This window comes from Mobula birostris, chromosome 4 (genome assembly GCF_030028105.1).
Source record: "Mobula birostris isolate sMobBir1 chromosome 4, sMobBir1.hap1, whole genome shotgun sequence".
Lineage (NCBI taxonomy): Eukaryota > Metazoa > Chordata > Chondrichthyes > Myliobatiformes > Myliobatidae > Mobula > Mobula birostris.
In genome coordinates this window covers 159,947,951-159,968,966 of record NC_092373.1, presented here as the reverse complement: position 1 = coordinate 159,968,966, position 21,016 = coordinate 159,947,951, and the positions used below count along the sequence as shown (strand labels likewise).

At 42.6% G+C, this 21,016-nt stretch overlaps 2 protein-coding genes across 3 annotated transcripts in view; both read right to left on the bottom strand.

Annotated features, from left to right (window-relative positions):
- The window catches only part of hgsnat (heparan-alpha-glucosaminide N-acetyltransferase), a 77,692-nt gene extending 76,039 nt beyond the window's left edge, over window positions 1–1,653 (bottom strand). The window contains exon 1 of the mRNA XM_072256338.1: window positions 1,397–1,653. Within this exon, the coding sequence (XP_072112439.1) occupies window positions 1,397–1,619 (223 nt within the window). The 5' untranslated portion in view covers window positions 1,620–1,653. The remainder of the gene's footprint in view (window positions 1–1,396) is intronic.
- Window positions 1,654–9,041: 7,388 nt separating this feature from the next.
- Window positions 9,042–20,237, bottom strand: pomk (protein O-mannose kinase). 2 transcript variants are annotated; one of them, XM_072254770.1, is made up of 3 exons: window positions 19,417–20,237; window positions 15,208–15,404; window positions 9,042–11,110 (listed from the first exon to the last, which is right to left on the bottom strand). In XM_072254770.1, the coding sequence occupies exons 2-3, from the start codon at window positions 15,397–15,399 to the stop codon at window positions 10,325–10,327; spliced, it is 978 nt and encodes a 325-aa protein (XP_072110871.1). In that variant the 5' UTR covers window positions 15,400–15,404; window positions 19,417–20,237; the 3' UTR covers window positions 9,042–10,324. The 2 variants fall into 2 exon arrangements, with proteins under 2 accessions (XP_072110871.1, XP_072110870.1); XM_072254769.1 differs by having other exon boundaries at window positions 9,044–11,110; window positions 15,208–15,506; window positions 19,417–20,235.
- Between the last annotated feature and the right edge of the window lie 779 nt (window positions 20,238–21,016).

The window sequence follows — 21,016 nt, the reverse complement described above, 5'->3', positions numbered from 1 at the left end:
ATATTGAGAAAGAAAATACAAGGTTATTTAATTTCCTTTTCAACTACTGTCAATATTACAAATCAGTAAATTGTGATGTATAATTACCCAGATAACAATTGCTGTCTTAACTACAACTTGAAGGCAGCCAACAAATTTGTAGAGACACATGACTTGTATCCCACTGAATTATATACTGTGTTAATGATCACTGCACATTATAATGTCAAACAGCTTACACATCTCATTTGACTTCACTCCTGGTAACAAGCTAACAGCTATTTAGCCAATCAAAACTTCAGACTAGATCAATTTTAGCTGTATCCATTGCCTAACAAGTTACTAAACATCCACAATTTAAAAATAAATAGATGCCTTCTACAACCTCCTCTACTGTTCTAAGGACGAACGTGCAGCAACTAATTTGTATACAGGAAGATGGTATACAGCAAATAAAATAAGCTGCTCACCAATCTATCTCAGATACTGGTTGAAAGTTGTACACTCTCAAATGAGTTAGGAGACTAGGATGCAAGTCTGAGCCCAGACCGAGATCTGGAGAAAACTTATCTCAGCTCTCTTGCAGGTACCAGGAATGCTGTGTTGTCAAATCTCCGCCTCTTGATTTAAACATTAAATGCAGACACCGCGTGCTCTTCTACAGGAGGAAATTGACATCCTAATCTTCAGATCATATCCTAAGATATACTACCAGCTCTATGTCATGAAGAATTTGACGTGATTTTGTATGTCAACAAAGACTCGTGCATTTATTTAAAGATGTATATGGAGAGCATTTGAACCGGTTGCATTTCAGACACCTCCGGTGGTTCCAATGCACAGAATCACAAAAGGCTGCAAGGGGCTGTAGACTCAGCGAGCTCCATCGCAGGCAAAATTCTCCCAACTAGATGACATTCCCGAGAGGCAGTACCCATCACTAAGGGCCCTCTACATCCAGAACATTCCATTTCGTTACTCACATCAGAGAGCACCAGGAGCCTGAAGATCCACAATCAAAAACTGCTCCTTTCCGTAGATAGCACTACGCCATTATTCTTTCTTTCCACTACTTATTTATTTTGAAGTGTACAGCACGGTACATCATGTAAGCGTGATGATAAAACTGATTCTGATAGTCTTGACGAACAGAAAGACTGCTTCCCCACACATGTAGGACAGTGCAATCCAACTACAGCGACCGCACTTGCAGTTAACACTCCTACCCCCCTCTGCATACCCCCACTTTCCACAAATCCATCCAGTGATCATTGGTATCTGTTGTGCCCCCATCTCTAACCACTCCCTCCCCCGTCGACTCACCAAGAACTCCAATTCCTCCCGGCCCCTGATGCGCACCCGCTCCCACCCCGATCCTTTGCAGTCTTGTCCTCCTCCCCAGGACTGGACTCCTCACCTTCAGCCACCGTCAGCGAGTTCACGCCGCCCACCACTAGCACTGACAGAGCGACAATCAGCGCGGCCAGTAGGCCCAGGCTCGAGCCGACCACCCCCATCAGCTCTACGGCCTCGGTCCGGCTGCTCCAACGCCGTCCCTGTGCTCCGAGCGGCCGCAATAAATCAGGCTCCTGATGCCGCTGTCTTCCGTCTACCGCGGGCCGACGCACTCGGCGCTTCATCCGTCGCCACTTCCGGTATCGACTCCGCCTCGTGGGACAAGGTGAGGGGGCGGGACTTCTGCTGGAACAAATCAGTCTGCAAGAGCGAGAAGGGCGTTCGTCATTCGGGGGCGGAGCTTACATAGGGGCGGGACTTCGTCATAGGCAAGAAGGTGCGACTGGGGCGGGACTTGGTGTGCATTGAATGAATGTAGAAGATCGTTCGCCTTATGAGTTGAAAAGACAACAGGCGGAAAATCAAAATAGCTGCAATTCTGGAATCCTGAAAAAAATGCTGGAAATGCCCAGCAGGTGAAGTTGCATCTTTGGGAAGAGAAACAGATTTAACCTTTCAATCTGAAGACCTTTCTTCAGAATAGGGAAGGAGACACAAAAATATAAAACTGTAGGGAGGGTAGATGTTAGTCCAATGTTTAGACTAAGTCTCTTTATCATAATCTCCCCCAAAACCAAAATGCTTACCAATTTCTCTAATTCTTGAAAGCTTCAGCTATCATTCTTATAAATTTTAAGTAGTTTAAGCTGTTTGCCCTGTAACTCAATAAATAGAAAGAATAGGAGCATATCTCTGAAGAAGAACATTAGAACATGAGCATTATCAGGATAGCAAGGGTTTCCTCATGAAATTGACTTTTAATACAGGAAATACAGAAAGAGTAGTCTTTTCTATCTCGCCCATTTTCTGTTATTCAATGAGCACTTGAAATATTCATTATCCAACTTAACAGAGGTGAGGTTGGAGGTGACATCGTATGTACGACAACTCTTGGCATGTTTTGCAAGGCACTACTTCCTACAAAGTGAAACCCAATAGCATGATTGGCAGCAATGCTTCACTACCAGATGAACTCAATGCCTTCTATGCCCGCTTTGAAAGGAAGAATATAACTACAGCTGTGAAGATCCCTGCTGCACTTGATGACCCTGTGATCTCTGTCTCAGAAGCAGATGTTAGGCTGTCTTTAAAGAGAGTGAACCTTCTCAAGGCAGAAGGTCCCGATGGAGTACCTGGTAAGGCTCTGAAAACCTGTGCCAACCAACTGGTAGCAGTATTCAAGGACATTTTCAACCTATCACTGCTACGGGCGGAAGTTCCCACTTGCTTCAAAAAGGCAACAATTATACCAGTGCCTAAGAATAATAATGTGAGCTGCCTTAATGACTATCAGCCAGTAGCACTCACATCGACAGTGATGAAATACTTTGAGAGGTTGGCTATGACTAGACTCAGTTCCTGCCTCAGCAAGGACCTGAACCCAGTGCAATTTGCTTATCGCCACAATAGATCAATGGCAGATGCAATCTCAATGGCTCTTCACACAGCTTTAGACTACCTGGACAACACAAACACTTATATCAGGATGCTGTTCATCGACTATAGCTCAGCATTTAATACCATCATTCCCACAATCCTGATTGAGAAGTTGCAGAACCTGGGCCTCTGTACCTCCCTCTGCAACTGAATCCTTGACATCCTAATCGGAAGACCACAATCTGTGCAGATTAGTAATAACACCTCCTTCTCACTGACGATCAACACTGGCACACCTCAGGGGTGTGTGCTTAGCCCACTGCTCTACTCTCTCTATACTCATGACTGTGTGGCTAGGCATAGCTCAAATACCATCTATAAATTTGATGATGATACAATTGTTGTTGGTAGAATCTCAGATGGAGATGAGAGGGCATACAGGAGCGAGATGTACCAACTAGTGGAGTGGTGTCACAGCACCAACCTTGCACTCAACGTCAGTAAGATGAAAGAGCCGATTGTGGACTTCAGGAAGGGTAAGATGAAGGAACACATACCAATAGAGGGATCAGAAGTGAAGAGAGTGAGCAGTTTCGAGTTCCTGGGTGTCAAGATCTCTGAGGACCTAACCTGGTCCCAACATATCAACGTAGTTATAAAGAAGGCAAGACAGTGGTTATACTTCATTAGGAGTTTGAAGAGATTTGTCAACAAAAACTTCTACAGATGTACAGTGGAGAGCATTCTGACAGGCTGCATCACTGTCTGGTATGGAGAGGCTACTGCACAGGACCAAAAGAAGCTGCAGAGGTTTGTAAATCCAGTCAGCTCCATCTTGGGTACTAGTCTACAAAGTACCTAGGACATCTTCAAGGAGTGGTGTCTCAGAAAGGCAGATATTAAGGACCTCCAGCACCTGGGGGCATGCCCTTTTTTCACTGCTACCATCAGGTAGGAGGTACAGAAGCCAGAAGGCACACACCCATACAGCTTCTTCCCCTCTGTCATCTGATTCTGAAATGGACATTGAATCCTTGGACACCACCTCACTTTTTAAATATATATTATTTATGTTTTGCACGATTTTTAATCTATTCAATATATGTATACTGTAATTTATTTATTTATTTATTTATTTATTTTTGATATGTATTACATTGAACTGCTGCTGCCAAGTTAACAAATTTCACGCCACATGCCGGCAATAGTAAACCTGATTCTGATCCTGATGCTTCTTCTTGGCTCCATCATTCAAACACAAGGTAAAACAATCCCACCAAGCCAAGGATGTCCACAGCAAATCAAGACATCATAGGGATTCCACAAAATGTTTGGTATCCAAATGTGCAGTGAAAACCATGCAAATCATCCTCTGATTTCCTTTTGAAACGTCCTGTGGTATCTGCTTCTCTACCCCTTTAAGTGGTATATTCTAAAACATTAATGTGAGAAAATCACTTACGGTTTGTTTTGCCAATTGGGATACATAATCTGGTTCATAATCCACTTGCCAATGAATATAATCTTTCTTCACAAAACTCTTTCTCCATTCTATTAATAATATTCAATGTCTTCCCTGAACCTCTGATAATCCGGACAATATTCCCAGATTTTGTATCTCCTCACAATAAAGATTCTTCTGATGTTAGGCCAGTAAATTTTCCCTGCACCCTCTGCAAAGCTTTGACATTCTTTCTCATACTTTAATATTATGATTTGAGTTTGAGTGCTCACATGTTCAGACCAAATGGTATAAGGGCAGACTAAATAGTAAACTGAATACAATTCTTCCATTTTTCATAGAAACATAGAAAACCTACCTTGCATGAGACACTGCATAAACTGAATTAGTCTTCTTTGGAGCAGAAAAGACTGAAGGGTGACTAGGATCAGATAAGCAAAACTATGAGGGGTATATAGGGAGAGTAGATGGGGAGAAACTTAACCCTTGGCAGAGATATTCATAATCATGTATCTGTTTAAATTAAGAGATAGGGGATTCAGAAAGATATTTTTTTACAGAGGACAATTGAACTCTGAAATTCACAGGTTGAGGGGTAGTGGAATCAAGTATTCTCATATCATATAAGAGGTAAGTAGCACTGCATATGCATTTAAAGCACCACGTCATAGATTTCTAGAGGTCCAATGCTAAGAACTGGGATTAGCAGAGGTAGGTTTTTGATGACCAGACTGGTGGTCACATTGCTTCCACCTTGTATGACTCTCTGACATAGTTAAAAATTTAAAACTGGTATCTCTCAACAATTCAGGATAGGGCAGCCCATAGGTTTGGATTACAAATTATATGGATATTAAAACTCAACATTTGATAATAGGAAGGCAACATTTGTCCAACTGAATAATTATTGGTATGCGGATGGCTCTTGCTTCAGTGCTTCATGCAACACAGAAGTTAACATGCAGATAGAAGAAACAGTTAATATTGGCCTTCGTGACTAAGTGAATGGACCACAAATGTAGAGAAGACTTACTACTATTGTATTGGGACTTGCTGAGACCACTTTGGGAAAAGTTGAATTTATAGTCACTGGAATTAATAGAAGGCAAGTGTCTTTGAGGGATACTGGGTTGATTGTTAGGATGAGAATAGATTACTGTGAGGATATCAGTTCTAGATTTGAGAAGATTGAGAGGTGATTTTATTGAAATGTTCAAATTTCTTTGCAGCTTAGCGGGTTAGTTGCACGAATGATGCCACAGTCTCTAAGACCATAAGATATAGGAGCAAAATTAGGCCATTTGGCCCATTGAGTCTATTCCACCATTTCATCATGGCTGATCCATTTTCCCTCTCAGCCCCAATCTCCCACCTTCCCCCACCGCCCCCCGTATCCCTTCATGCCCTGACCAATCAAGAATCCATCAACCTCTGCCTTAGATATACATAAAGACTTGGCTCCACAGCTGCCTGTGACAAAGAATTCCACAGATTCACCACTCTCTGGCTAAAGAAATTCTTCCTCAGCTCCATCCTAAAAGGACACCCCTCTATTCTGCGGCTGTGTCCTCTGGTCATAGACACACTCATAATAGGAAACATCCTCTCCACATCCACTCTATCAAGGCTTTTCACCGTTCAATCTGTTTCAATTAGGTCACCCTCATTCTTCTGAATTACAGTGAATACAGGCCCAGAGCCATCATACACTCTTCAGATGACAAGCCATTCAATCCTGGAATCATTTTCAAGAACCTCCTTTGAACCGTCTTCAGTTTCAGCACATCCTTTCCAAGATAAGAGGCCCAAACCTGCTCACAATACTCCAAGTGAGACCTCACCAATGTTTTATGAAGTCCCAACATTACATCCTTATTCTTATATTCTAGTACTCTTGAAATGAATGCTAACATTGCATTTCCCTTCCTCAGCACAGACTCCACTTGCAAATTAACCTTTAGAGAATCCTGCACAAGGATTCCCTTTGTGCCTTAGTTTTTATATTTTCTCTCCATTTAGAAAATAGTCAACCCTTTTATTTCTTCTACCAAATTGCATGACCATACACTTCCCAACAATGTATTCCATCTGTCACTTCTTTGCCCGTTCTCCTGCTCCGTCTAAGTCCTTCTGTAGTCTCTCTACTTCCTCAAAACTACCTGCCCCTCCACCTATCTTCATATCTGCAAACTTTGCAACAAAGCCATCAATTCTAACATACAAATCATTGACATATAACGTAAAAACAATCAGTCAAAAACAGACTGCTGGGGAACACCACTAGTTTCAGTTTTCCAAGAACTTTCCCTCTAGTAATGGTAACTTCACACACTTCATTACCCCAACACTTAAAACTTCCGCCATACTGCTAGTTTCTTCCACAGTAATGACTGGCACGAAGTATTTATTCAGTTCATCAGCATTTCCTTTCCATCATTACTACCTCTCTAGCATTATTTTTCAGCAGTCCAATATACACTCTCACCTCTGTTTTACACTTCATGTATCTGAAGAAACTTTTGCTATCCTCTTTAACATTATTGGCTAGCTTACCTTCATATTCCAACTTTACCTTCTTAATGACTTTTTTAGTTGCCTTCTGTTGTTTTTTTAAAAGCATCCCAATCCTTTAACTTCCCACTAATTTTTGCTCTATTATATGCCCTCTCTTTAGCTTTTATGTTGGCTTTGACTTCTCTTGTTAACCACGCTTGTGCCTTCTTGCCTTTAGAAAATGTCTTCCTATTTAGTATGTATACATTCTGTGCCTTCTGAATTGCATCCAAAACTTCCAGCCATTCCAGCCATTACTTTCCAATCAATTCTGGCCAATTCCTCTCTCATGCCTCTGTAATTCCTTTTTCTCCACTGTAATACTAATACATCTGACTTTAGCCTCTACTCAAATTTCAGGGCGAATTCAATCATATTATGACCACTTACTCCTCCGGGTTCTTTTACCTTAAGCTCTCTAATCAATTCTGTTTCATTGCACAACACCCAATCCAGAATAGCTGATCCCCTAGTGGGCTCAACCACAAGCTACTCTAAAAAGCCATCTCATAGACAGTCTAGAAATTCCCTCTCTTAGAATCCAGTACCAATCTGATTTTCCCAATCTACCTACATACTGAAATCCCCCATGACTATTGTAGCATTGCCCTTTGGGCATGCATTTTCTATCTCCTGTTGTAATTTGTAGATCACATCCTTACGACTCTTTGGGGGTTTATATACAACTCCCATCAGGGTCTTTTTACCCTTGCAATTCCTTAGCTCTATCCATAATGATTCAACACCTTCTGACCCTGTCTCACCTCTTTCTAATGATTTCATTTTATTTTTTACCAACAGAGAAACATAGCTCCCTTTGCATTCATGCCTGTCCTTTCAATATAATGTGCATCCTTGGACATTAAGCTCTCAGCTATAAACTTCCTTTAGCCATGATTCAGTGATGCCTACATCATACATGCCAATCTGTACCTGGCTACGTTCATCTACCTAAGTTGCAACCAGCGACAGTGTCATAAGCATGTAAATACATAAGAAATAAAACCAGGAGGAAGGCAGTAGGCCTCTCAAAGATCATGGCTGGTTATTTTACATTACCTCAGTACTGTACCACTTTGTCGTACTAACCCTTTGTTCATTGACTCCCTTAATATTCATAAATTTACCAATCTCCGTCTTGGATATACTCAGTGTCTTAGCTTTCTCATCCCTCTTGGGCAAAAACATACATAATTCTTCTCAATGCTGATGGCTGGACAGCTTAGATGAAAGCATCTACCCTGCTGTAGCAGCCAGAGAGACAACAAGTATCCCATCAGGCTCTGAGAGGACTCTCTGTTGACGAGAAAGAGATGTTGTGAAATAAGAACAAAGAAGCAGTTAAGGAAGGTCACATGATCGAGATTCACTCAGTGCCAGCATGAGAAAGTAGCAGAGACAGACTTACAGCCCTGCAAACAATCTCACGGTGAGCCATCCAGAGAACAGAACACACAAATGGGGATATTTTGGAAACTGACAACTTGTGGAAGGAATAGTCAAATAAGCAAAAGGCACAGACATTCTGATAAATAAGGAACCAAATGGTCAAGGTTTTTGTGGAATGGCATTAGGAGGAATTTGAATGGGTTAGAAGAAACATATTTGTATGGATAAGGGAGTGGTTGTGTGACTACGAATTTTTAGGATCTGTGGGAGGCTGAGCGATTAAATGCTATCAGAAAACAGATGTGAAGGAAGTAGCAGTGAAGTGAAAGACAACAGGACTGAATGTGAATAACAAAGAAAGCCTTTCAAAGACTCAAAGAAAATATGAGGATTGTTGACGGCATCAGGAGTAGTGACTCCAGAGACCAACAAGTACAAAACCTTGAGTCAGGTTCTCAGAAAAGAACTCAACAACATTGAACCCCGGCCAACAGTGGCATAGTATCTGAATACAGGTATAGGTTTTGAAAAGTTATTGAAGCACATGAAAGAGTTGCATAACTAAAAGAGTTGTGAAACGAGTTAATGAGTCTGGTTTGAAAACGTGGTGAATCATTAAATTGTTTGAACTAATTGCATTAATAGAGTAGTTGTTAGATAATCTGTTGATGGTGTGTTTTGTCATGTGCTGCAATTAAATGGCAACATTGTTAAAGCCCAGAAGAATGTATATGTTTTAATCAAGTCATCTGTCAGGTCTGGAGAGTTCAAGCCTGGTGTGCTTAACTTCTCCTCTTAATACAACCTTACCATCACAGGAAACAGTCTGGTGTATTCTTTTTCAAAAGTGTATAATTTCTTCCACATTAGTGTTTTATGTAGAAAACAGTTTATCCACTTAGTGTGATTTATCGTTTACACATAATTTTAATTGAATATAGAGGCGTGGGAGGACCGGGCTGTTGATCACAGGCGGGGAAATGTTCTGGGGTGTGAACGGAGAAGCAGAGAGGAGTTAATGAGAGTAACCTAACAACAATACTTACAGAAAGAGCAGAAGAGTCCTATGGTGTGGCAACAGCAGGGGAAATTGTGGTGGTTAGAATGTGTACATGTCTAATGAAGTCCAGGCAGAGGGATAACAATCAGATGGAAATGGGAGAAGGCACAAAAATGCAGGGAAGGTGTGGATGCAATGGGAGTCCCAGTTCATGGGCGTTTTGTGGAGTACAGTGAGAGTAATACCATTGGGCATGACAATACTGTGGAAAGGACTGAGTGAAAAAGTATGTTATAGTATGGATTCAGGCCTATCAGCCCACTGGATTCATGCTAGCCACTAACCATTTAAATTAACATCCACATTCATCACATTATATTTTTCTCAGCATGCTGCTTTCTCCACCTCCCTACATGCTGGAGGAAATCTACAAATCTCAATTAACCTACCAACCTACAGCTTGGCACATGGAAGGAAATCGGGGCACATGAAGAAAATCCATGCATGGTCAAAAGGAGGCCATGCAAACTCCTCACAGAAGGCACCCAAGGTTAGGATTGAACCCATGTCTCTGCCACTGCAAGGCAGCAGCTCTTCTAGACGCACCACTGTGTCATCTCAAAGTCCTGATGGAAGTGGAGGAAGGAGGAATTCAGTTGCAGGCTCTGGATATAGTGTGCTGAGTGGTGTGATAATCAGTAATCAGACATCAAAAGGTGGGGAAATGAGCTGAGTGGGAGAGGGGCATTGGCTTAATATGTCACAAGGTCTGATCATGTACGGGGTAAGGGTCTGTGGATATAATATTAGCTGTTGGATGGAGTGGAGAAACATCAGAGTTGTCAGTTAAGAGAGAACATTAGATTCCTGAGCAATCTTTAATGGATAAAATTAGGCCTATCTGCATGCAATTAAGAAGACAAAAGATGGTATCAAGAATTACTCAGTCTTTGCCTTGTCCTGTATTGACAAACAGAGTCAGTTTGTATTGAAGGGATTTTATCTGAGGTGAATTACAGCATTCTTTAAGAGCAGGATCACATCATTTATTATAACTCATGTAACATCTGACTGTGAATGCCAAACAACTCTGACTCCTGTATCAGTGAATCATAAACAGCTTTGTAAGTCTTCACAACATTCAGCATTGATGGTCGAAGCTGTGGCTCATTTTTCTTGCAGTCTTGATGCAACTGAAACAAATGAAGTCTGACCACATCACTTCCTCCAACTTGGCCCAGCAAAAAGTCTGTGACATCCGGAACCTTCCAAATATCTGTTTTCTCATCATATGGAGGCATGAGGTCATCAGAAAATGGAAGCTTGTCACCAAATGGCCAAAGCTGCTCTGGAGCCACAAAGTCACCATGTAACTGCCGGGTACCACATTTAATTAAAACACCAGCACTTCGATTCACTAGTGGAAGAGCATCCAGATCATTGGCTATCACATGCAGGTTCGCTGTCAACAAATACTGAGACAAGGTCTTTGTCAGGTCATTGGAGTCGCACATAACACGGGTACCCAATGGACTGTTGTGCAAATAATGCAGAAAATTCACGTATTCAAGAGCTAAATGGAATCGAACTTCCCATGTATCAAATTCTCTGTGCTCCTCCTGTTGCAAAACTGAATTAACATTGACTAGCGATCCTAGTGGGTGATACTCCGTGAGGATAGTGGCATCCTCCTCACAAAATCCCAGCAGCTGAACCACATACGAACTCTGCAAGCCTTTCAGCATCTCTAATCCATGAAAGAAGTCGTCACTGAATTCAGAGGCAGCAAGTCGAGAGAGAGTCACTTTGTTTCCCCTCCAGTATGCAAGCAAAACCTGCAGATTAAACAGGGGCAGTGGCAAATATATATGGTTGACAATGTTTCTGAGATTTAAATACAGATATTAATTATAGCATGTCAATGGTACTAGGCACAATAACAGTTCAGCATGGACTAAATGGGCTGAAGGTCCTTTTTCTGTGCTGTAGAGTTCTAAGACTCTATATATTAATTTCCTGAAGGAACTACTTACCCTCATGTTGAAAACTTCCGTACATTCCTGTTCCCTATCTTTACAGCACACAGCCATACTGTATATGAATTCTGCATTCTGTCAACTCTGTCTCCTGACTGTTTACTAATTTCCTTGTCTCCAGCCTTCACCCATCCTAGCCATAAGCTTTCAAATTCACTTTCGAAACCTCAGCACCACTCTCGATTTCCTTTACTCCTTTACTCTCGGTATACCCATGACTGTGTTGCCACCCACACCTCCAATCTGCTAATTAAATTTGCTGACAACACTACACTGACTGGCCTAATCTCAAATAATAATGAGGCAGCCTACAGAGAGAAAGTCATCACCCTGACACAGTGGAATCAAGAAAACAACCTCTCCCTCAACATCGCAAAAACAAAGGAGCTGGTTATGGACTACAAGAGCAATGGAGACAGGCTAACCCCCATTGACATCAATGAATCTGTGGTTGAGAGGGTGAACAGCTTCAAATTCATCAGCATAAACATCACCGAGGATCTCATGTGGTCTGTACTACCGACTGTGTGGTGAAAAAGGCACAACAGCGCCTCCTTCACCTTAGACAGTTGAAGACATTTGGTATGGCCCCCCAAATTCTAAGAACTCTCTATAGGGGCACGATTGGGAGCATCCTGACTGGCTGCATCACTGTCTGGTATGGGAACTGTACTTCCCTCAATCACAGGACTCTGCAGAGAGTGGTGCAGACAACCCAGCGCATCTGTAGATGTGAACTTCCCAGTATCCAGGACATTTACAAAGACAGGTGTGTTAAAAGGGCCCGAAGGATCATTAGAGATCCAAGTCACCCCAACCACAAACTGTTCCAGCTGCTACCATACAGGAAATAATACCACAGCATAAAAACCAGGACCAATAGGTTCCAGGACAGCTTCTTCCACCAGGTTATCAGACTGCTTAATTCATGCTGATGCAATTGTACAGTATTTCTATGTTATATTGACTATTCTTTTGTACATAACATTTATTATAAATTATTGTAATTGCACATTGCACATTTAGACGGAGACGTAACATAAAGATTTTTACTCCTCATGTATATGAAGGGTGTAAGTAATAATGTCAATTCAATTCAGCCCTACCTTCTTGGTCACTCTTCCTAGTGATTCCTACTTTGGTTTGGTATCAATATTTTTGCCCAGTTGCATTCTTGTGAATTGTCTTGGACTGTTTTACGCCATTAAAGGCTCTGTATAATTCAAAGCAGTTATTCCATTAATGTGTGCACCTAAATGGTTTAGCCAGGGACTGTTCAAGTCAACCAAAGCAACAGAAATCACCCATCACTGTCTCCTTTGAATTGGAACAGCCAAATAACCTGTAACAATCCTCTTAAAATTAGTTTTAGTTTCATCTTTACCACAAATCCTATGTCTTATGCTGTTGTTTTGCATAAATTGACTTAACTGTTCTGTGTAAACTGCCCAGTTAGTCTGATAGGAGACTCAATAAACTGCAGTTGCTGGAATCTCAAGCAAGATGCTATAGACTCAGTCGATGTTTCAGGTCAAGACCCTTCATCTGAACTGAAAGATTAGAGGGGAGACAGCCATATAAAGGGGTGAGTGAAAGTGGGGAGAAGGCTGGCAAGCAATAGGTGGATCTAAAATAAGAACATGAGTCCACTCTGCCCCCCTCCTTTTGCCTATTCCATCTTTTTCTTCTTCTATCACCCCTCCTCATCTGGATCCATCTGTTACTTGCTAGTTTGTGTCCAGTCCTTTCACTTCAGCATTTTTTTTAATACTGGTTATCTCCCCTCTATCTTTCAGTCCAGATGAAGATAAGTCCTAGATGTTGACTGTCAATTCTGCTAAAGAAAAGCTACCTAACCTGCTGAATTCCTCCAACATCTTGTATGTCAGTCTGAGAGGAAGCAATGATTGTTGGGTACACACTCACCCGGCCATAACAACTCAGGACCAGATCACTCAGCCTAACTGGGTGTTTTTGCTCCACAAGATCCTCTTCTCACCTTTTATTTCTTTAAAGTTATCTGAATATCTTACCCTGTACCGCATCTCTTTCCTGCCAGCCTCCAACATCAAATGCTAGGGGACTGCATCCATGAAACATCCATTTGTACAGTTGGATTTAACAAGTTGGTACAAATATCAGGAACTGAAAGTTCTCCAAATTACATCTTAACCTTAGCTGAATGAAATGACCATTGGACACTGCTAATTAGAGCGTAACGTTTCCAATTTTAAAAATACTTGGCTCATTCAGTATTTAGTGAGAAGTTAACATACAGAATGCAAAAAGGTGGCTGATACAATAAATAGATTTACAGTAAAACTCATTTATTTCTACTTATGACTGATCTTGGGTTCTCAAATTTCTCAGGGCACAATTTCACAATCTCCCAAGTGTTAGAGACAGTGCTGGTATATTACAGGAAAAAATAGACTTGTATTTCCATTGATCCTTATGCAATAGTCTGGAGTGGCAAAATGCCACAGTCAGTCATAGTTCTGAAGTTCCACAAATGATACAGCCTATTTACTTATAAGTAGGTGTGATGAAGATGACCATGGCGGGTAATCAGTTTTAATGATTTTGTGAGAAATGAAAATTGGTCAGGACATGGGCAATTTCCCACTTTCAAAAAAACACACGGGCCTTTTTAAAGTCTGGTGGTATACAAGGTCTGGGTTTCACATCTCACCTGCAGAACGCCACACCTTCAGGACCATACACATGAATCAGTTTGAATTATGCCGTGATCCAACATCATTAGCAAGTTAGATATACAGTATGTTCACAGATCCTCATGCCTACAACAGCAGTATTATTTTCTGTTTATGTACTGCAGTTTTATTATGCTTAGTGAGGCCATTAGCTAGTCGATCTGTCCGATGCCTGCAGTTACAGGTCAGTATATGAGTTCACTTTTGGGCCTGATGTGCAAGTGAACAATGAAGAGCCAACTGTTAGACAGCTGACAGGCAGTGAGAATATAAGAGTTCCCATGGAACCAAGCTGGATCTGAGCACTGAGGAAAGGGAGATAATGAGAGCGAGCATCATTCTAAAGCAGGGAACACTGAGCTGTCAGCAGGGTGTAAGGCTATTTACACAGGGGATTATAAGGAATGGCATTCATGCTGCTTCTGTCTCAGAAATATTCAATGGCAAAAGGTTTTATTTTGGCACAGTCTGTAGCAATCCCTGCAAGGAACAAGTAGTTAAACTCCTCCAAATTTGGGGCTAATGGATGGAGTGATCTCATGACACACTGCATTGGATTGGAATCTTACGACATGTGGAATTCTCCTTAAATGTTATATAAGTTCATATCGGTTTTGGGAAAGGGTCCAAATAGGCCTTCAAAAGTAGAATTAGACAGGTTTTACAGAGGCAGGTCTTTCATCTGAACAGGTGGAAAGAAGTAAATCACACCTAGCCTAAATAGTGATATTATCACCTTTGAAGCAAATCTAGTCACAAACCCAAGACTTGGGCCCATACCCAGGTTTGACATTTCATTGTGGAGATTGGCTCAGTACTACCAATGCAGTCTTTCAGATGAGTCAAAAGAAACCCTGACTGACTTTCATCTCTCACCCAATCTCATTAAAACATATTCCATATCTATTTTTGCATTGTAGTTTATAGGCTCTTTGTAACCACAAATTACTTGCCATCTTCCAATTATAATAAAAGCACATTTGAAATTTAATTGACTGAAATCTTCTAAAGGTAACAGAAGATCATGAAATGTTCTGTAAATGCACATTATTCTTTCTAAATGAATCACAAAAGTTAAATGCTTCACTCCCTTTGACAACTGTTCACCAAATTTGAAAACAAAAAGAATAACACTGATCTAAAGGAAGAGAAATGAAAAATCAGACAAATATAGAGTCCCACCTGCTTGACAGCACCTTGTCCAATTGGTTCCATCACAGTAACCTCGGTCTGTATCATTTCACAGGATAACCAGGGGAAGCAATCCTTCATTCCTCGCAGCCAGAAGTAGCCTGGTGGGCAGTTGTCTGATGTCCTGTCTAATGGGCTTCTCAACCAACTCAATGCATCTAAAAGTTCATTTCTGAAGATCATGGTGACTGTAAAGACGACAGCAATAAGGGATACAAGGCACAGGGTCATCTTCTGTCTTACTGAAGAGCCATGAATACCAGACGTTGTCATCTGCATTTTCAATATTCCTGTACAAAGGTTCACAATGAAAAAGTCTGGTTCAGCAATCTTTCCCTACCTCTCAGCTCAAAGCTGCTGTCGAATTGGTAGTCAGTCAGTTACTTAGCTGCAAGGCTGAGGAGTGCACAGTGGATCATGGCTCAAGATCAAACATGATCTAACTATAAATGGGGAAATCAACGTTCTGTGGGATGAATGACTCCTCTTTATTAATTCCTGAGCCAGTTTTTACAGCATGTATTCAAGACTTCAGTGAGCTCTAACTCCCCCACCCCCTCCATTTAACAACAGTAAGACGAGAGCTCACCACAGAGCATGCGGATCAGGGCTGACAACTCTGATTATATCCATTTGTTGTTTTATCACATTATCTCTGTAAAAACCGTTTCTCCCAAATCTCAATACTTTCAATAATTAATAAACAGTAGTCAAGGAAAATTAAAAACAGAAGAGATTCTACAAATGCGAGAAATCCAGAGCAATACACACAAATTGCTTGAGGAAATCAGTAGGTCAGGCAGCATCTATAGAAATGAATAAACAGTTGAGGGCCGAAACTCTTCATCAGGACTGGAATGGAAGAAGGAAGGTGCCAGAATAAGAAGGTGGGGCAGGGGAAGGAAGGCAAGCTAGAAGGTGATAGGTGAAACCAGGTAGGTGGGGGAGGGGGAGGTGAAATAAGAAGCTGGAAGGGAATAGGTGGAAAAGGTAAAGGGCTGGTGAAGAAGAAATCTGATAGGAACGGAGAGTGAACCATGGGAGAAAGGGAAGGAGGAAGGGCACTGGGAGAGGTGATAGCCAGGTGAAGAGAAGATATAAGAGGCCAGAGTGGGGAATAGAAAAGGGTAGGGGAAGGGGAAGAACAAAATTACCAGAAGTTGGAGAAATCGATGTTCATGCCATTAGGATGGCGGCTACCTAGACAGAATATGACGTGTTGTTCTTCCAACCTGAGGGTGACCTCATAAACACAAAATAATCTGCAGATGCTGGGGTCAAAGCTACACTCACAACACGCTGGAGGAACTCAGCAGGTTGGGCAGGTCGGGCAAGTCGGGCAGGTCGGGTTCCGGCCCGAAACGTCGACTCGTTTCCATGGATGCTGCCCGACCTGCTGAGTTCCTCCAGCGTGTTGTGAGTGTTGCTGAGGGTGACTGCATCATGGCAGAAGAGGCCATTGACCAATGTGTTGGAATGGAAATAGGGATAGAAATTAAAATGGTTGGCCACCAGGAAATTACGCTTTTTGCAGATGGAGTGGAGTTATTCGACAAAGTGGTCCTCCAATTTACGTCAGGTCTCAGCAATGCAGATGAGGCCATATCAGGAGCACTGGAAACCCACAGGTGAAGTGTTGCCTCACCTGAATGGAGATGAAGGAGGAGGTGAATGGGCAGGTGTAGCATTTCTGTCACTTGCAGGGATACGTGCCAGGAGGGAGATTAGTGGAGCGGGATGAATGGACAAGGGAATTACAGAGGGAGTGATCCCTGTGGAAAGCAGAGATTGGGAGGGAAGTAAAGATGTGTTTGGTGGTAAGGTCCCCTTGAAGTTGATGGAAGCTGCAGAGAATGATGTGTTGGATGCAGAGTCTCATGGGATGGTAGGTGAGGACAAGGGAAACTATCCATGTTGAGATTGGGTGACATGGATGTCCGGGAAATGGAGGAGATACAGTTGAGAACAGCATCAATGGCGGAGGAAGGGAAATATTCTTTGAAGAAGGAGGACACCTCTGATGTCCTGCAAAGAAAAGGATCATCCTGGGAACAGATGTGGCAGAGCTGAAGGAACTGAGAAAAGGGAATAGCATTTTTATAGGATGCCAGGTGGGAAGAGCTATAATCAAGATACCTAGTAGGTTTATAAATGATACCAATAGACAGTTTGTCTCCAGAGGTGGAGACAGAGAGATTAAAAAAGGGGAGCGAGGTGTCAGAAATAGACAAGTGAATTTAAAGACAGGGTGGAAGTTGGAGGCAAAGTTGATGAAATTGACAAGCTCAGCATGGGTGGATGAAGCAGCACCAATGCAGTTAGGGACCATTACTAGAAAAAATCTGGCACATGGACAGTTACATGTAGCCAACAGAAAGGTAGCCACTGCTGGGGTCCATACGGGTGCCCATGGGTACACCTGAGATTGGAAAAAGTGGGAGGAACCAAACGAGAAATTCTTGAGGGTGAGGACCAGTTTTGCCATACGAAGGAAGGTTGTGGTGGAGGGGAACTGATCGGGTCTGTAATCAAGATAAAAGCAGAGAGCTTTAAGGACTTCTTGATGGGGGATAGAGGGACTGGACATCCATCTTGAAAATGAGGCTAGAGAAATAAAAGTTGTTGAAGAGATCTAGAGCATGTGAAGTATCAAGGAAAGGACTGAACAAAGGGGAATAGAATAGAGTCAAGCTATGTGGACACAAGTTCCATGGGGTAGGAGCAGGCAGAAACAATGGGCCTACCCAGACAGTCAGGTTTGTGGATCTTGGGTAGGAGGCAAGCATTTTCTTTCGATTGCTCCTGATTTGCTTACAGAGTGTCCAGATATTTGATTAATCCTAGAAGATTTCTAGACATTTTGTTTCAGCATAGCTCTCTCCTTTCATAGAACTGTAGTTTCAAGTTCATGGCTGACTGCGGGAGTCAAGTTGGGCAGGGAGTACAGAGATATCACCTTTTCATTAACCTGATGCTTGGTCTACCTTCTCAGGCAAATGTACAAGGTACTGACACTATTCTGAAGAAAAAGAAAGGCTTTTATATATGACCTCCTGCTCAATATTTATCAGTGAATCAACATTATTGAAAAGGGATCAGCCACTCAAATTGTGTTCTTGCAGTGCATAAAACAGCTTATATATGTTGAAATAAGGCAGTGAATATTTAGATAATTTGTAAAGAGTAGCAAAAGATTAAAACCTGGAGATCTGAAGTAGAATCTTGGCTCTTGTCCAATTGATTCTGACCTGAGCAACAATGTTATAGATGGAATATAAAGTATATAAAATCATGAGGTCATGCACCTCAGTAGCCAAAACAGAGAAGCTGAGTATTTTTTTAAAATGGTGATAGATTGGAAAATGTTAATCCGCAACGGGACCTAAGTGTCCTTATGCAAAACTCACGTAAGGTTAACATGCAGACACAGCAAATAATTAGGAAGGGAAATTGATTATGGGATTACAGCTGTCTTATTCCTCAATGTTCTTATGTATGGAATGAAATGCCTGGATGATATATAAAGCTATTCACTATATCTTGGTCAATAAGCCAAAACCGATTATGTGGCGCCTCTAAGAGATGGAATTTTGTGTATAGTTTTTGTCTACTCAATTAAAATAGAATATATTTGCCTCTGAGGCAGCACAACAAAGATTAACAAGATTGATTCCTGAGGTGATGGGTTTGCATGGGGGCGGTGGGGTGTAAGATTCAACAGACTAAGCCTGGTCTTATTGCGACTTTTTAGGCTCCACAGCAGAGGGGATGTTTTCCTTGTTCAGGAGTCTAGAACCGAGGCGATCAGTCTCAGGATAAGAGATAGGACATTTAGGACTGAGGTGATCGGAAATTTATTCATGCAATGGTTACTGAGCTGTCTGTCCGGAGGAAAATGGGAGCTTATTCAACTTGTTCACTCTGGTTACTAAGAGAATCAGGTGATAGGGCACAGTACAGAGACATGGAGATGATTGCGAGAGATCAGCCTTGATCTGGAGAGATGGCCGAGCAGGCTCGAAGAACAAGATGGCCTACTCCTGTTCCCATGTAGATGAGATTATGTGCAGGCGGATCAGCTCAGACGGGCAGCCGAGCCGCCACTGGACGGTGCTGTCCCGGTGCCCAACGCAGCCCGAGGCCGCCAAACCGACGTGATCAAAAACTTCCCCGGCCTCTGCCCGTACCCCGGCTCCATACCTGCGCAATTGAGGATTCAGCGTGGTTCCCCGGGTAACGGCTGCCGCTCAGCGGCTCCAACAGCACCCGCGCCGCGGCGAACGGCAGACGGCAGACGCGGTCTCAGACTCAGAGAGGTGGCGGTAGAGGTGCTGTGGCGGTGTCACAGAGAGAGCCAGATCCAGGCGGCTGCATACAGTCATGAAAAGAGTAACAGAGAGAAAGGGAGAGAGGAAGACAATGTCATAGAGAGAGAGAGAAGGCAATGTCAGAGAAAGAGAGAGAGAGAGAGAGAGAGGAAGGCAATGTCAGAGAGAGAGAGAGAAGGCAATGTCATAGAGAGAGGGGGGAAGGCAATGTCATAGAGAGAGAGAGGGGGGAAAGCAATGTCATAGAGAGAGAGAGGGGGGAAGCAATGTCAGAGAGAGAGAGAGAAGGGGGAAGGCAATGTCAGAGAGAGAGAGAGAAGGGGGGAAGGCAATGTCAGAGAGAGAGAGAGAAGGGGGAAGGCAGTCAGAGAGAGAGAGGGAGAGGGGGAGAAAGTCAATGTCAGAGAGAGGGAGGGTGGAGAGAGGAAGGCAATGTCAGAGAGAGACAGGGAGGAAGGCAATGTCAGAGAGAGACAGGGAGGCAGGCAATGTCAGTGAGGGAGGGGGGAGAGAGGAAGGCAATGTCAGAGAGAGAGAGGGGAGAGAGGAAGGCAATGGCAGAGAGAGGGAGAGAGGAAGGCAACGTCAGAGAGAGGGAGAGAGGAAGGCAATGTCAGAGAGGGGGAGAGAGACAGAGACACAGAGCAAGACAGCCAAGTTCAGGCGGCACAAAGATTTTCTATGTGGAAGGCAGCGTCAGGGAGAGGAAGGGAAACTAAAGGAGCTACCTACTGTCCCAGAAAATGGCAGGCAGTGTCAAAGAGAGATGGTGAGGCTTTGCGAGCGGGGGGGGGGAGCAGGGAAAGAAGGAGAGGGAGAGAGAGATAAAATCAAACAGTAGAGGATATAATAGACAACGGTAGGCTATGTCAGAGAGAATAGGAAAAAACTCGAGAGAGAGTGAGAGAATGTTTGTGTTTGTGTTATGGGAGACTTTGATAAGGTAGGCAGTCAGAATCTTTTTCCTCAAGGTACAAATGTCAAAATACCAGAGGACATGCTTTAAAGGTTGGGGGAGGGGCTTTAAGGTTTAGGTTAAAGGTGACGTGAGGCAAGTTTTTGAAGCAAAGAGTAACAAGTAACTGGAATGTGTTAACAGGGGAAGTAGTTTGGTGGAGTTTAAGAGGCTTTTACAGAGACACATGAGTTAAAAAGGGGATTATGCATGGAAGAAGACATTCAGTATCAAGTGGCATTACGATCATCACTGCATTGTAGGCCGAGCGGCCTGTCTTATCCTGTGCTCATATGAGGTTCATTCCTTTCGTTGGTTTCATCACGTTACCAATTCTGATTATTAGCCAAAATCTTTAGGGCAGAAATGTCAGTGTGGTGTTAATGGTCAGATGAAGGAAAGACTTTGATTTTATAGGAGGAGGAATGTTTATAATTAAGAGCAATGCACACAAACACTGGAGGTCAGGCAGCATCTATGGAAATGAATAAATTGATGTTTTGGGCCAAGACTATTC

Bases quoted from the DNA above. Each gene is read 5' to 3' on its own strand.
- pomk (XM_072254769.1), bottom strand. From the start codon at position 15,495: ATGCAGATGACAACGTCTGGTATTCATGGCTCTTCAGTAAGACAGAAG. The intron at 11,111-15,207 runs GTGGGACTCTAT...TTTAATCTGCAG, and splicing joins GACAAGGTGCTGTCAAGCAG to GTTTTGCTTGCATACTGGAG.